Source organism: Podarcis melisellensis (genome assembly GCF_964234715.1).
Source record: "Podarcis melisellensis genome assembly, chromosome: 8".
In the NCBI taxonomy this organism is placed as follows: domain Eukaryota; kingdom Metazoa; phylum Chordata; class Lepidosauria; order Squamata; family Lacertidae; genus Podarcis; species Podarcis melisellensis.
In genome coordinates, this window is record NC_138540.1 from 64,941,170 (window position 1) to 64,955,819 (window position 14,650).

A 14,650-nucleotide genomic window follows, 5' to 3' on the forward strand; every position below is an offset into this window, starting at 1 on the left:
ATAATTGTGATAGATGGATAGATAGATAGATAGATAGATAGATAGGTGATATATAGATGGCCCCTTCACTGTTGCTGGACTAGGCCAGAGTATGCTGTGCATAAACATTCCAAGTGACTTTTATCACCAGATCTTCACCTTGATATAAGCTCAGAGAACAGCGAGTTCCATTAGGTTAGGTTGAAGGAACTGGATTGTAAACATTACATCTAGAAAATATAATGCATGAGAAGTGCTTTTGATGTTTGAGATTGCTATACACATGTAAAGATTAAATAGTGGTGGGGAAAGATTGAACAGGAATTTCCAGGAATGGTGTGTGACGTGGGAAAAAGGTGAAAGGAAACTGAAACTGAACCATTTCTAGCTATATTTCATCCCTTCTATAGCCACATTACTTGCTTCCTGGCCTCAAGAACTCCCTCATGAGCCTAAATCTGAATCTTAACAACAACAACAGCCAATGCCTTACCTTTCACATCCAGGACCTTGTTTTCAAACATCTGGCTGCAGATTCTCCCAAAAGAATCGATTTGCCAGGTCTGCCGGGGCAGTCGGCTCTCAGACCACAACACCACCTTGGATCCCTTTGCAGCTGGACCAATCACCTGCAGGCTCATGTTGGGTGCAACCTGAAAGTCAAGATAGGCCAATTCAGTGTTGTATGAAAGTGTGTTGGATACAGTGAACATCTAAAACTGAAGTTGACTTTTACTGAGTCAAGCCATTGGTCTATCCTGCCCAGTACTGCCTACTCTGACTGGCAGAGTAGATCTTTGAGATCTTTCTCATTACCTGATACCCAATCTCCTGTTATCTGGAGATACCTGGGATTGAACCTGGGACTTTCTGTATACAAGACATGAGCGCCATCACTGAGCCATGGCACCTAAATACAGACTTTTCTTCTATACCAGCCCAGCATATACCCTTGTAGGTGACATTTTATATGTGAAGCAGCCATCTCATCCATCTGTTTAACTGTTTATTATATTAATGATTAACTGATTTGGATATTAGTTTTGCCTGGCTTACCCAAATGCTATGTGGACAATAGAGGGAGCAGAACTATTTAAACTTGAGGGTATCGTATGGGGTCTTCTTGCAGCAGGCCTGGATTATCCATGCACCCCAGCTGCTTCTGTCCCTGTAAACCACACAAGAGGAAGAGAAAGCCCTCACCTGGTTCTTCATAAGCCCCTCTTCATAGTACCAGATGGAGCTGCTCTTGCCATTGAGCTCTGAGACCAGAACTCGCCCAGCTTTCATGTCTTCAACGTCATCTGGGACAGACAGGAAGGACTTCAACTCTTCATTTTTTATCTGGAAGTAGATGCGTCTCTGGGGAGAGGGTGGGGAGAGGCAGACAGAAAAGACAATCACTGTGCATTCATCTAAGCTGTTCAGCAAGTTCCATGCTGTGGAGCAATCTGACCACCGTGTCCGTTCTCAGAGTAATAAATTATGCAGGGTGGATAAAAATCAATTTAAATAAAAAAAAAATCGGATTTTTTAATTTAAATCAGATTTTTAAAATAAAATGCTTTTGGAGGAAAAATCTTTCTAAAGGTAGTTTTCTATTTAAGTTACGTTATAGTCCAAAGTTTATTCATCAGGAAATAAGGATTTGTTTGAAGTTTTTCATGTGCTAAAACTCAGTCTAAGGTATGTTTTTTAAAAATTGTTTAACCACATTGGTTATCAAACATGGATGTATATGCTATAAAGTTATTGTTTTAGTTAAATAAATTGTTTAAATTGTTATTAAGGAAATGATTATTTTTCTCCTTCCAATAAAGTACAGCAGAAAAGCTGTCCAAATATAAATAATAATTTCATTATTATCTATGTATTTCTGATAGTATAACCAAACCAGTAATTTTTGATATAACAGTAAAAACTACTCTGAAAATTTATTATTCCAAAAATGAAACTTTCATCAGCTTGTAAATATTAAGAGGATGCCATCAAGGTTGAACATTTCTGTAAAAAAATGATTTAAATTAAGTCTTACTGACTAGTGATTACAATTTTGATTTAAATCATGATTTAAATTGATTTGATCTAAATCATATCCACCCTGCATGTATGCCTCAGTGGGCAGCAGGTATGGTGGAATAGCCAGCATTCTGACATCTACCTGCTCCTCAGATTTATAATGGCCCACTTGAACATTTAAGCAGCTTGGCAAAGGACAGAGAGATAGGGCAAATGTGCCACATACATCTGGTTAAACTGCTTTTAAACTGCTCCTTAACCAGTCATCCTTTGCCTCTAACCCCTCCCCAGTAGTCCAGAGCACTGGGCACTCACCTGACGGATGGGGTAAAGGGAGCCGATGTGCTGAAGTCCACTGTATGTCAGCCAGTTTGTGATCTCCATACAGTCCAGGAGCCACTGGCGGCCTCGGAAGTCGCTGTGTTCACACAGCACCCAGCTGTATGAGGGAATTGGGAGAGCAACAAAAAATGGGAGAAAAAGCATTAGCAGCACAGATCACTTTGGCCCTTCATCAACTGGGAAACGGTAATCAAAAACAGGAGCCTGGGACCTGCTTGCTGCTGACACTACAGACCTGGCTAGTGTTCATGATGGCCACATACTGTCTCCTAGACACCTCCAGTTGTTGCTAGACATTTCAAAGACTTTGGGACGCAAACCCATAGATGCAAAATTTGCACAAGCAACAGGTGTAAATTTAGAATTAAAATGTGTCAGAAGGCAAGCCATCTACTTTCTCATCCAAATCAATGCAGATAAAATTCTTCATTTAATTTGCACCCCACCACAAATCATTTAATTCCCCAGAGGCAGCGATGTTTTTGCCATACAATTCCCTCTGAGAGTGATGGAACATCGAGTCCTGTAACTCCCAGGGGGAATGGCTCCTCTACTCTATTCCTAGTGTGTGGTGGCAAGAAGTCTCCAGTCCTCCAGGCTGTGGCTGGCTGGAGGACTTTGGGGAAATGCAGCTTTAAAATCAGCAGAGAAACAGGAAGGGGCACACTCAGTTCTGCCCCATGCGGAATGGGTTTGTCCATCCCTACCTAGCCCTAACAATGGCCCAGGTCCTTATGTGTGATAGCAGGGTCATCCTTTACTTACATTCCACCCTTTACCCGCACAGAGAGGACATGGTTGTTGAATCCCTCAGCCTGAAGGCTGCGCACTTCACTGTTCAGCTCGATCTCCTTCCCTTCGAAACACTCCAGTCCATGTAGGAAGATGGAGGGCTCTGAGAAGAACTAAGAAAAAAAAGGAAAACAGAGTTGAAGGGAAGGGATGAAACTGGGCTTGAGGAACAAGAAGAAGGCAAGACACATGGAAACCTTAAGGTTGGGGTGGCAGGTCTCTGAGGATTCAGGCATGTGAAACTTTCAAGTTTTGACAAGGAACTCACTTTGGTTGGTCAAATGAAAGATACCTCAAATAATGACTAAATCATCAGCATATTGCTGATAATGTACTGCAAAACTCTAGATGACCCTCCACAGTGGTTTCATGTAGATATTAAACAACATATAGGGGATAAAACTGAAGCCTGAGGAACTCCACATTGAAGGCTCCATGGTGCCAAGGAGCACTCCCCAAGTATCACCCTCTGGAAACGACCATCCAAGGAGTAGTGCCATCCACTCCTAACTTGGACAGCCACTCCAGAAGGATACCATATCTAGCAGTACTGTATATACTAAATTTGTGAAACCTAACTTTTTCTTCAGATCTTGCATCAGTGTTTCAAATGAGGTCAGGTTTCTTGTTGCCTGTTCCAATATCCTCTTTTGCTTAATTGCTAAATTGGTACCATAACAACCCAGAGACATCGGAATCTTCCAGCTGCTGCATCCAAACTTATTTAGCAATGCATTGGGCCCTAGTGTGGAAATGCACTGTCCTATCTAAATTCTTGTATATCTAATCCTTTCTAACCACCATTTAATTTAGGGTACAATTTCCATATCTTGCGGCAGAGAGTTCCATAAGTTGCATTGTGTGAAAGAAGCACTTTCTTTTGCCTGTCATTTACCTACTGCCAATCAGTATTAGAGCCAAGAAGATGTTTCCAACTTACAATGGGGACTTTCTTCAGTGAGCGGATGGACGTGGTGAAGAGGCAGCCCATGGAGGTCAGTGTTGGATACTCGCCTTCAGAGAGAATGTGTTGCTCTCCATCAAACTGGGGGCAGTCATAGAGAATCCAGCTGAAACAAGACAGACGTGATTGACTCCATCGCTCAAGTGGCAGCAATTTCATGCTCAGGGCTGTAGATCTGGTTCGAAATCTTTCCCCACTCAGGTGTTTCAAAATCCAAAAGTAAGACAGTTGCTCCAGCATAACCTTTCATGCCTAGCATTATTTGTTCAGGTGAACAAAGAATCAAGGATAGCCTCAGTAGCCAACATGAAACCTTCCAGACTTGAACTCCCAATAGCTCCAGCCAGCATGGCCAATGGTCAAGGAAGAAGGGAGCTGTAGACCAGGTATGGCGGAAGTCTGGCCCTCCAGATGTTGCTGAACTACAATTCCCATCATCCCCGGCTATTGGCTAGGCGTGCTGGGGCTGATGGGAGCTGTAGTTCAGCAACATCTGGAGGGCCAAAGGTTCCCCACTCCTACTGGTCCAGCAACATCTGGAGAGGGCATCATGCTAGCAGTCCCTGCCCTAAATCTTTAGAGCCAACATGATGAGTTCTTCACATCATACCATTTACATTCAGCTGCTGTACTGAGGAAGCATCACTTTACCTGCCTCCATTGACCCTGCAGGAGCGTGGGATGAAATTCTCTGGAAGTGAGGCTTGGTCTTCCTTGAAAGAGACGTAATTCCCCAAGAAGTCTGGATCTGAGAAGAGTTGAATCTGGGGAGTCAAGAAAATGTCAGATATGAACAAACTGAGGAAATAATGAACATGGAGGTATCAGACCTGGGGCTGACAGAAATATCTATATCCTGCCAATGTAATTGTGTTTCCTGACAGTCATTTCTTCTCCCCAAAGAAACACTGGGAACTGTAGTTCTGGAAGGGGGGGGGATAGAAAAATATTTTAACTGAAAATTATTTGCACCCTCACTGAACTATGGTTCCCAGGATTCTTTGGTGGAAGTCATAACAGACTGGTAATTTTTTTTAGGAAGTATGGGATAACCAAATTTTGTGTGAATCAGCAGCCCGTCTGGTAGCACCCATGTAACAGCAGTGTGATGGGCATAAGAACCACCCTCCTGCTTTGCTTCTGAAGTCCACCTGCTCACCTGAGAAATGAAGTGTAGACTGTGTTCTCCAACCTAGAAGAGAGAGAGAAGAAAAAGAAGTGGTACACAATATAAGCTTTAGGCAAGCCTAGAAAGATAAAAATTATGTGCCTGACTGGATGGTACTTGAGATCATTTATTCAATCCAAGAGGGGAGGATCCAGAAAAAATGCATCCCTCTGGTTAAACAAACCAAATTTTGATGTCTATGATCAAAAATTGTAGAGTTGGAAGGTACACCAAAGGTCATCTATTCCAACTCCCTACAACAAAGGAACCACAGTTTTAAAATCCCTGGCAGATGGCCATCCAACTTCTGTTTAAAAACCTCCAATGAAGTCCATCATCTTCTGATATAAGCACTAAGTTCCCATTTGCAGCCATCCTAACTTCCTTCTATATCTTCACAACAGCCATGTTGAGGTGGGTGAGGCTGGGAACTGGTGACTGGCCCAAGGCAGGCAGTGAGTGAAACCAATACAGTGGTACCTCGGGTTACATACGCTTCAGGTTACAGACTCCGCTAACCCATAAATATTATCTCAGGTTAAGAACTTTGCTTCAGGATTGGAACAGAAATCGTGCAGCGGTGGTGCAGCAGCAGCAGGAGGCCCCATTAGCTAAAGTGGTGCTTCAGGTTAAGAACAGTTTCAGGTTAAGAACAGACCTCCAGGTACCACTGTAATGGGTTTCAAGAGCCCATATTCTGAATATTTTCTTTTTGTTTATCAGGGGTGACAAAATGTTTGTATTTTACTGAGAGTTGTGAAACTCCCAAGGCTTAGAGGATTATTATTTTCTGCAATCAACAAAAGCTTATGCTATAATAAAATTGTTCGTCGTTAAGACAAGACATATTTTGTGGTGGTCAATTTCATGTGTTGCTTTTGAGGGGAGGCAGGCCCTGCTCTGAGAATTGCCCCCAAACATCTTAATCTGGCCTTGCACAAAAACCTATTTGGAAACACAAAATGGAAGGATACGCAAAGCTCCTTCTTGGAGACAGGTGGGATTGGGAACATGGTTTCAGAACTGGGGACACATGGATGCAGAGTTCTTTATTCTCACCTGTAGGATAGGTTGCACCGAGGAGATCTGGCAGCTGCTTGCACCCCAGTCTTCACAGTTGCGGTACACTCCTTTCTCCAGGATATACTGCTCCCCTGAGAAATTCTTATCTTCATAGGCCACCCACCTGGCCGCAAAAATGGAAATGGATTATCTAAACCTCCATATTCACAATCTGTCACCCAGAGTACTTGCAGCTCAAAGTGCGTGTTTTGCTGACACATCTATCATGTGAAATTTCGACCTACAGTTCTTAATGAGCACAAACACTGCTCTGCTTCTTTCTCCCTCTAGCCTTTGGTGCAACCGTGTTGCAATAATCACCACTCATCCTCGTTAAGTCTGGATACTACCTCCTCCATTCCCTATCAAACTGTTTCAAACAGCAAATTTTGGATATGTACGTACTCTGCCTGCATTTGAAACATATTCTACCACTCAAAGAATTCTGGGTTTTGTAGTTTACCCCTCACAGAGTTACAATTCCCTACACCCTTAGCAAACTACAGTGCCCAGAATTCTCTGAGGGAAAGAATGTGCTTTGAAGGTAGAGTGTGTACACAGATTTGGGCTTTCCCTGACACCTATCCTTTCGCTTGCTTTTTAGTATCCAGACTGAGGAATAGTTTTGATCATCTCGGAAAGCTCATGTACTTCTCAGAGACCTCTTATTTGGCTCAAACTGTTCCTTTCTCCCCCTCCTTTGTAATTTTTATTATTTTCATTAAACAGTGCAAACAACAAATGTAACCACACAAAGTTATTTCATTTACAAGCTAGTAAAACAACAACAATTTCATTATTTGTACCCCGCCCATCTGACTGGGTCACCCAAGCCACTCTGGGCAGCTTTCAACATATATAAAAACATAATAAAACATGAAACAATTAGAAAAAACTTCCCTATACAGAATCAAACCACAGTGCAGAAGCTTGTGAAGGTTTATGTTGTCACAGGGATCATGTGCCTCATGCTTCAACCCATTTTCAGTGAAGCCCTGATGTGGCCTCCCCAGAGAACACAGCAATACTCACACTCCACTGAGGACATGGATGGATTGTGTTGTGGTCCCGTAGCTGGCCAGCTCAACATCTGGCAGCGCTTCACTGAGCTCAACGCTGGGCCCGTCTTCAAAGTCCATGGCCTCAAACAGCACAAGGGCTGGGTCCAAGAAGTCCTACCAAGTGAAGAAAAATAAAATGTAGCAGCAACAACCCATCTCCTTGCTGATGGATTTTCAAGGAGCCTCATTTCACATCCTACAGACCTGAGTTATAGAAAAGGAGGAAAGGCAGTGGGGATGGATTGAGGGGAGGAGCAAGGCTGTCTTTGCATTCTTGTTTACTATGTTTCTAGTGCTGAGTTTTTAATCCATATTCACATGATATCCAAATTGTATATGCAGAAAATACTACTGTTTGATGCATTGTTTCTCAAATCAGCTTCACACCAAATGGCGTATTTCAGCCATTCCCAATTTTGCCAGGTTGTGAGCATCTTTATGTACCGTGCAAACATCCCCACCCCCCTGTCAATGGCCCTTGGTGTGTACACAAACAGAAATGAATCTGACACTAATGAAACTATGCTGATGTGAAAGGCTACAGTGTGGGGGAGGGGAAGAGCTGTGAAACACACCAGGGAGGAAACAACTTTACAGCACTCTAAGTCAGTAATGTGAACACACCATAAGTGATGGCAAAAGGTTTAGGGATTGTTGTGGATGTTGTGTAGGTATTATTTTGTTTTTTGTTAACTGTTTAATAACAACAATGACAACAACCAGAAAAGCAATTTCTCAGGCTGTGAAAAGGGAATGAGTTAGTAAACAGCCTGTTGACAGGAAATTGCTAATTAAAGATGCATTTGGAAACACTCTGGCATGGAGAAAAAATAACTAATTTAAAAACATGTAACACGCTTACAGCTACTGTTTTAATTGCTTTTAATTCTGAATTTTAAATAGTTGTAACATGCCCTGGGAACCGCTGGAGAAGGAGGGCAAAATCATCAACAACAACAACAAATTTGTTCTGTCTTTCTACAGAAACCATACTCAAGTGGTTGACAATTCAAAAAATAGCAGCAATGAAACTACAAATGAACAGTAAGGAAAATTACTATAATAGCAGCAGTTAATAATAATAAAATATAATAATACATGGGATACCCCCAGTGCTCCTTTCCTCAGTGCAGACGCACGTGAAATAGTCATGTGCAATGTACACTAGGATGATTTCTTTAGATTTCAAGGGGGCGTTGTCCTCACTTTCGTAATAAATAATTGGGAAACTACCGCCTGCATCCTGCTTTCACACTGGACAAACAAGACCTATAATTGCATTTTCAGTAGTTTCCATTGCCTGTCCCCGATACAGTCACTATTCCATGGCCACAAAGCACACTCAGTTCTTAGCCAACAGTTTTGGAGGCTGTACCTCCCTCAAGCTCTTTTCCTAAATTTTTTTTTGTCCTTCTGCAAACTTTGAAGGTGCCCCCCAAGTCTGCTAATACCTGCCTCATGTGTGGGTAGTGCTGGTTTGGTTACATAAGCATTAGCCGGAACACTGGAAGTCAAGGGAAAGTTAAAAGAAATAAAACAAATAATACTTCTGAACTAGTCCTGTTTCTCCCTGATATGGCTGAACTTTGACACTTCTTATTTTAGGAACTTGGCATATGCTTTAAGCCAGGAAACTTTTCTTCCCTCGTAGCAATAAATCTCCCATCCATCGCCCTGTTAAGCAGACAGGTTTTCTCACCGTCCGAATTAGCCGAAGTGACACCAGTTCTTCATTGTAGCCTCCCCACTGTGTCCAGTCATTGTACTCTCCTTCTTCCAGCAGGTACTGGTGCCCACGGAAACCTTCCTTCTCATAACCAATCCAGCTAGCAAGGTGAAACAATCCGACAATAAGAGAGCATGCATGTCGCACAAAAGACAAATTACTCTCCCTTTCCTTCCAGGTGTACAACCATCTCTCTTCTCCCCCATCCCCAATAATTCATGGGCTCTTTTGGTTGTCCCACTGCCCTCAGAGGCTTGGGGGCAATGGTGGCCCAGGAGAGGGCATTCTCTGTGGCAGCCCCTACGTTGTGGAGCTTCCTCTCCATCTCAGATGTCAAAAGCCAGTGTAATGAGCTGTGTCTTCAACATTTGCAGAAAGATGTGTAGTGAAGGTTCCAGGTACAAATGTTAATGACATACATTGTATTTTAATTGTCATAACCCGCACTAGGACCTTAGGGTGAAGGGCAGGGAAATGACAGCAACAACCAGTACTGTTTATATTGGGGTGAGCAGAAGGTGTGGGATCAGCTGTTAGAGCCATGGTGGTGAACACACTCTGCCTTTAAAGCACGTTTGAAACACATTCTTTCCCTCAAAGAATTCTGGGCACTCTAGTTTACCCCTCAGAGAGTTACAATTCCCAGCAACCCTTAGCAAACTACAGTGCCCAGAATGCTCTTGGATGCCAGGAGATGAGGAAAGCAGGTGGGCTAAACAGGCAAGGAAGAAGTGGCTGGGTTGAGGTCAATTTCCAGAACAGACAGTGAATGTTGCTCATGCTCAGACTCATTGGCCAGTTCTGTGTCAAGGGCTTCCTAGACCTGGGTGATCAGGGATTGGCGTGTAGGAGTCAGCTGACAATTATTGGTGCCTAGATGGCTCCTTTGCCCTACAACACTTATTCATTCTTCCAAATGCTCACCAGCCTCCCAGGATTTTCAGAGAGCCTGCAGTAGACATCTTGGAGTCCTGGTTGTTTTCTGGCTTCTTCAGGTTGTAAATGTCTCTGCTTACTTCCCAGCTATGACCCAGAAAATGTGGCCTTTCAAAGATTAGAGCCTGCAGAGGAAGAGGGAGAAAGAGAGAATGAAACATGGAGAACAATGAGAATAAAATGGTGGAAACCTCCTCCTTCTGGTGTTTTTCACAAACTTTTGAACCTTTCTTGCTTTTAAAGAAAAGAGCAACCAAAATAACGAGGGCCTGGAGCAACTCACTTTTGAGGAAAGTTTACAATCTGGACTCCTTGAATGTCTAGGATTTCTTTTTAAAAAGAGCAAATTCCTAGTTTTTGTGGCTGCGGTGTTCAACAACATTCAGCTCATGTCTGGAAAAAGCTCCAGCATGGAAGAGTTCCTAAGTCCATAAGCACTGCTTTCTCTCCCCCTTCCTTTTGCATGCCACTCTATTCATCTACATTTTACTGTAGGCTGTAGTCACTTGCTATTTATTCCTTTAAAATCTATAAGCACCACCCCCAACAGCCCAAAGTAAAGGATGCCTGTTTATGCAAAAACTACACATTGGCATATTTTCTGCATTTTATTCTACGTGTAACATTTCAGTTTTCTGAGCTCCAAAATGTGAAATGCCTGTTGTAGAGTGTGTTTTTGCAAACTTTAAACGACATATTTTACTCAGTAATGCCTGATGAATTACAGGTAATGGCAGAAGGAAAGAGGAAAGGTGAAACAAGAAAAGAGAAACTGAACTCACAACCCAGGAAGACCACTTAAGTTTTCTTTCCCTAGGTAGATTAACTGTCTAATGACTTTTTCCACTCAGTACAGTGGATATAAATTAATAAAGACTTTAGCTTATTCCAAACAAAGATTTGCTGATGCCTCTTGCTGCAATGTGCAATGCTATAGCTAGCTTAAGTCCTCTAGCCCCCTTTTCTGCTGGGAAGTATTTTTGCCATAGGATCAAATTCAGCAGCAATTATTTCCCCCTCTTACCTTGGGCTCGCCAGGCTTTTCCACGACAGGACAGCCCTAAAACAAGAATAAGCCAGAGTGAGAATTCTGTGAGTGGATCTGCCCATCTTCCTTTTCATGGACCACTCTGACATTGCGAGAACAGGATGGTGGACTAGATGTGTGTTAGATCTGACGTAGCGGGGCTTTTCAAATATAAAATGTCATTCTTTCCAAAAAAAATTTGCTGTCTCCATGCAGTTCAAGCCTGCCTTCTAAAGTGTAAACAGGAAACCACAAGCAAATGGATAGCTTGGACACTCATGCCCCAACATATATTTATGATTTAGATTTATAAGCTGTCCATCACTTATAATGATCCCAGTTTATGCCAGGCTAAGGGACGCGGATGGCCCTGTGGTCTAAACCACTGAGCCTAGGGCTTGCCGATCGGAAAGTCACTGGTTCAAATCCCCACGATGGGGTGAGCTCCCATTGCTTGGTCCCTGCTCCTGCCAACCTAGCAGTTCGAAAGCACGTCAAAGTGCAAGTAGATAAATAGGTACTGCTCTGGCAGGAAGGTAAACAGCATTTCCGTGCGCTGCTCTGGTTCGCCAGAAGTGGCTTAGTCATGCTGGCCACATGACCCGGAAGCTGTACACCGGCTCCCTCGGCCAATAAAGCGAGATGAGAGCAGCAACCCCAGAGTCGTCTGCAACTGGACCTAATGGTCAGGGGTCCCTTTACCTTAAGGTTGAAAACAGGAGGAAGATGCTGCCAAACAACACTTACCATCTTAATTGGATGCATGGAGCAGATTGAGGGGTCCTTGGCTCCCCAGGCTCGCAAACTGGGATACCCACCAGGTTCTAAGACATAAGGATCATCGTCAAAGAAGGGTTTTGAGTAAACAAGCCACCTGTGGAGCATAGAGAGAACCATGAATGTCTGCTAAAACTCTGTAGTGTCATGTGCCCAATGAACTGAAAAGCACATCCTAGCGGCAGCCCTGGAAGGAGAGAGGAATGCATAACCTGTGATTGGAAAGACAGCAGTCATGTTCGAACATCATGGTAAACCATAAAGCATATGCTGGGAGTAAACACATCAGAATCCCTTAGCTTAGCATCCCAACCAGGGATCATGGTTTTGCTCCAACAAGCCATATTCAACGAGTGAAGAACAAGCCTTGGCTACAGAATGTAGTTCACTGCGAGGGAGCAGACCACAATCCCAGGTTTCGACATAATGCTAAGCCAGGGAACATGGTTCGTCTCCTCCCAGTGCCAGGAGAAGGTAGCTGGAAGGAGCGAAACAGGTGCCATTTTGCTTGTGCATAGTAAACCATAGTTTACAGTTTACCATGATGCAGCCAGGTGAGATATAAAAAGCAGGAGTTTGGTCTTATCCTGTTCTGAAGAGTCTAGTCCACTCAACACTCAGACCAATATTAAGCCCCTAGCTCTGTCTCCAGCAGCTGAAGACAGGGACTTCTGTGCTTCTGAGACATTTTCAGGATGAGGTGGAGAATAGGAGGGAACTGACCTTCTTAAGCCCCTAACAGTTAACAGTACATATTTTGGGCATGGGGATTAGGGGTGGGGGTTTAAAAAGCTCCCCTCCCTGTATACAGGGAAGCTCCAGCAGAGTGGAAAGGAAGGACACACTTCCCACTTCCCTCTTCTCAAGCCTCACCCAGTTAAAGAGAAATACCAGCAAAACCACATGTTTGTTCTGAACTGACGCTTCAGTGTGTCAGCACCAATAATTTGGAACTTCCTTTGCAGCGATTATTAGGCAGGTGCCTTCACTGTATAGTTTTCAGCACCTGCTAAAAACTTTTTGTTTAAGGGAGCCATGTAAATTTGAATTGTATTTTAATACATAATTTTATTTTTTAATGTATATTTTAAAACCGTTGATTTTATTTTGCTTTTTAAAGCCTAACTTGTTTTAAATATCTGGTTTTATCCCTACTTTTAATATATATTTTATGCAAATTGTAGTTTTATTTCATAATGCTAAAAAACATTTTTTGTTTAGACAAGCCTACTCAGATGTTTAGAAAGTTGACACGTATTTTAATCTGTTTTAGCCTATTGTTATTTTAATTTTTTGAAAGTCTTAAATCATTGTTGTTCATTTTTCTTAGTGTTAATTTTATTGTTGTATCTTTTTTTTTTTTGTAAACCGCTTTGTGGTATACGCATTTTATGACATAAAGAGATAATATAAATGCTTCATAATGCTGATTTTTATTGGATTGTTTTTAGCCTAACATCTTTCTAGCATCTGATTTTTATTTATATTTTATCTGTAATTTTAATGTATATCTTATGCAGACTGCTTGGAGCCTTTGATGCTTAAGCGGTATATGAATCGTGTTAAATAATTTCAATTTAATAAATAAAATGTTCATGTTCCAAGCTGAGAGCCTGCCCCCAAACTCAGACCTCTAGCACTAGGACAGCAGGTCCCACTTGTCGCTTGACTAAAATACATCTATCAAATCTAACCCCAAGCTCAGTGTTGCAAGCTATTGCACATCCCTCCCATTAGGTCAAGTGTGGATTTACAAATTGCTACAAATATGTGTACAAAAGAAAGGCTGAACACACACTTGCTAGCTGGAAAGTTATGCAAATGAAGCCATGAACCTTTAACTACCACTGAGTCATGAGAGGATTTGCACATAACAAATATGTTTATAAAAAAAAAATTAAATGGACCTATGCCAGAGGTGCTTTACAGGTTGGGCTGAGCTGAAATCAACTCAGGGTGTGTACTTTAAAAAGAGGACTTAGTGTTGTTTTTTCTCCTGCTGAACAAGTTTAGCTCCCCCCACAGCTTTTCAATGGTTTCGACAAATGCAGTTGATCAGCAATAGAGGTGAAAAACTGATCCTAGGGAGGCAGGTTCATGATAAGATCATAAGATGAGACCTGTTGGTTCAGACCAAAGGTTCATCTAGTCCAGCATTCTGTTCTCAGTGCCCAGACAGATGCTTCTCGGAAGCCTGCGCCACAACACTCATCCACTGTTGTTTCCCAGGGAGTGATATTCAGAGATGCATTGCCACAAGCTAATCATTGCTGCGTACAGCCAACTTGTAACCCCAAACATGGGCAAAAAACCCCACCAAGTTTAGGAAGAAGATTGTAATATGAAAGAAACATATACCCACCCTGGAAGATTGTAATATGAAAGAAACATATGACCCAAACTGCTTTGCCGTAGTTCCACTTCTCAATAAATATATAGCAATGTTCACATGTATCACAAAGCAATGGTTTGCTTTAGCTGTGGTTTGCAGATGAGCTAAGTAACCATGGCTTGCTTAATCTAATACTGGTTTTTCCCCCCTAAGTGCTGTTGACTTGCACCTCTGTTGCCAGAGTTGTGTGAGGTGCTGAAACAAACTAGGATTAAACTAGAATTGTGGGTTCAGTGTCATGAGAAACCGAGAATAACATAAACTGAAATTTATAAGCCAATCTCAAACCATAGTTTCTGGTTTGATGGCCACAAATGAACCATAGTTGGCTGGCTGGAGTGTGTTTGTACAAACAAACAAACTATAGTTTGCATTACTTGCAAGCCAGGCCAAAGTGTGTCCCGG

General features: G+C 42.4%; 1 protein-coding gene across 1 annotated transcript in view; it reads right to left on the bottom strand.

The window, feature by feature from the left end:
* The window catches only part of CRYBG2 (crystallin beta-gamma domain containing 2), a 61,153-nt gene that overhangs the window by 806 nt on the left and 45,697 nt on the right, over positions 1-14,650 (bottom strand). Inside the window, exons 9-21 of the mRNA XM_081920473.1 lie at positions 11,824-11,950; positions 11,074-11,109; positions 10,038-10,174; positions 9,087-9,213; positions 7,359-7,501; positions 6,324-6,450; positions 5,256-5,288; positions 4,748-4,860; positions 4,073-4,202; positions 3,106-3,245; positions 2,314-2,437; positions 1,183-1,341; positions 473-632 (exon numbers count right to left, since the gene is read on the bottom strand). Coding sequence (XP_081776599.1) covers positions 473-632; positions 1,183-1,341; positions 2,314-2,437; positions 3,106-3,245; positions 4,073-4,202; positions 4,748-4,860; positions 5,256-5,288; positions 6,324-6,450; positions 7,359-7,501; positions 9,087-9,213; positions 10,038-10,174; positions 11,074-11,109; positions 11,824-11,950 — 1,556 coding nt within the window. The remainder of the gene's footprint in view (positions 1-472; positions 633-1,182; positions 1,342-2,313; positions 2,438-3,105; positions 3,246-4,072; positions 4,203-4,747; positions 4,861-5,255; positions 5,289-6,323; positions 6,451-7,358; positions 7,502-9,086; positions 9,214-10,037; positions 10,175-11,073; positions 11,110-11,823; positions 11,951-14,650) is intronic.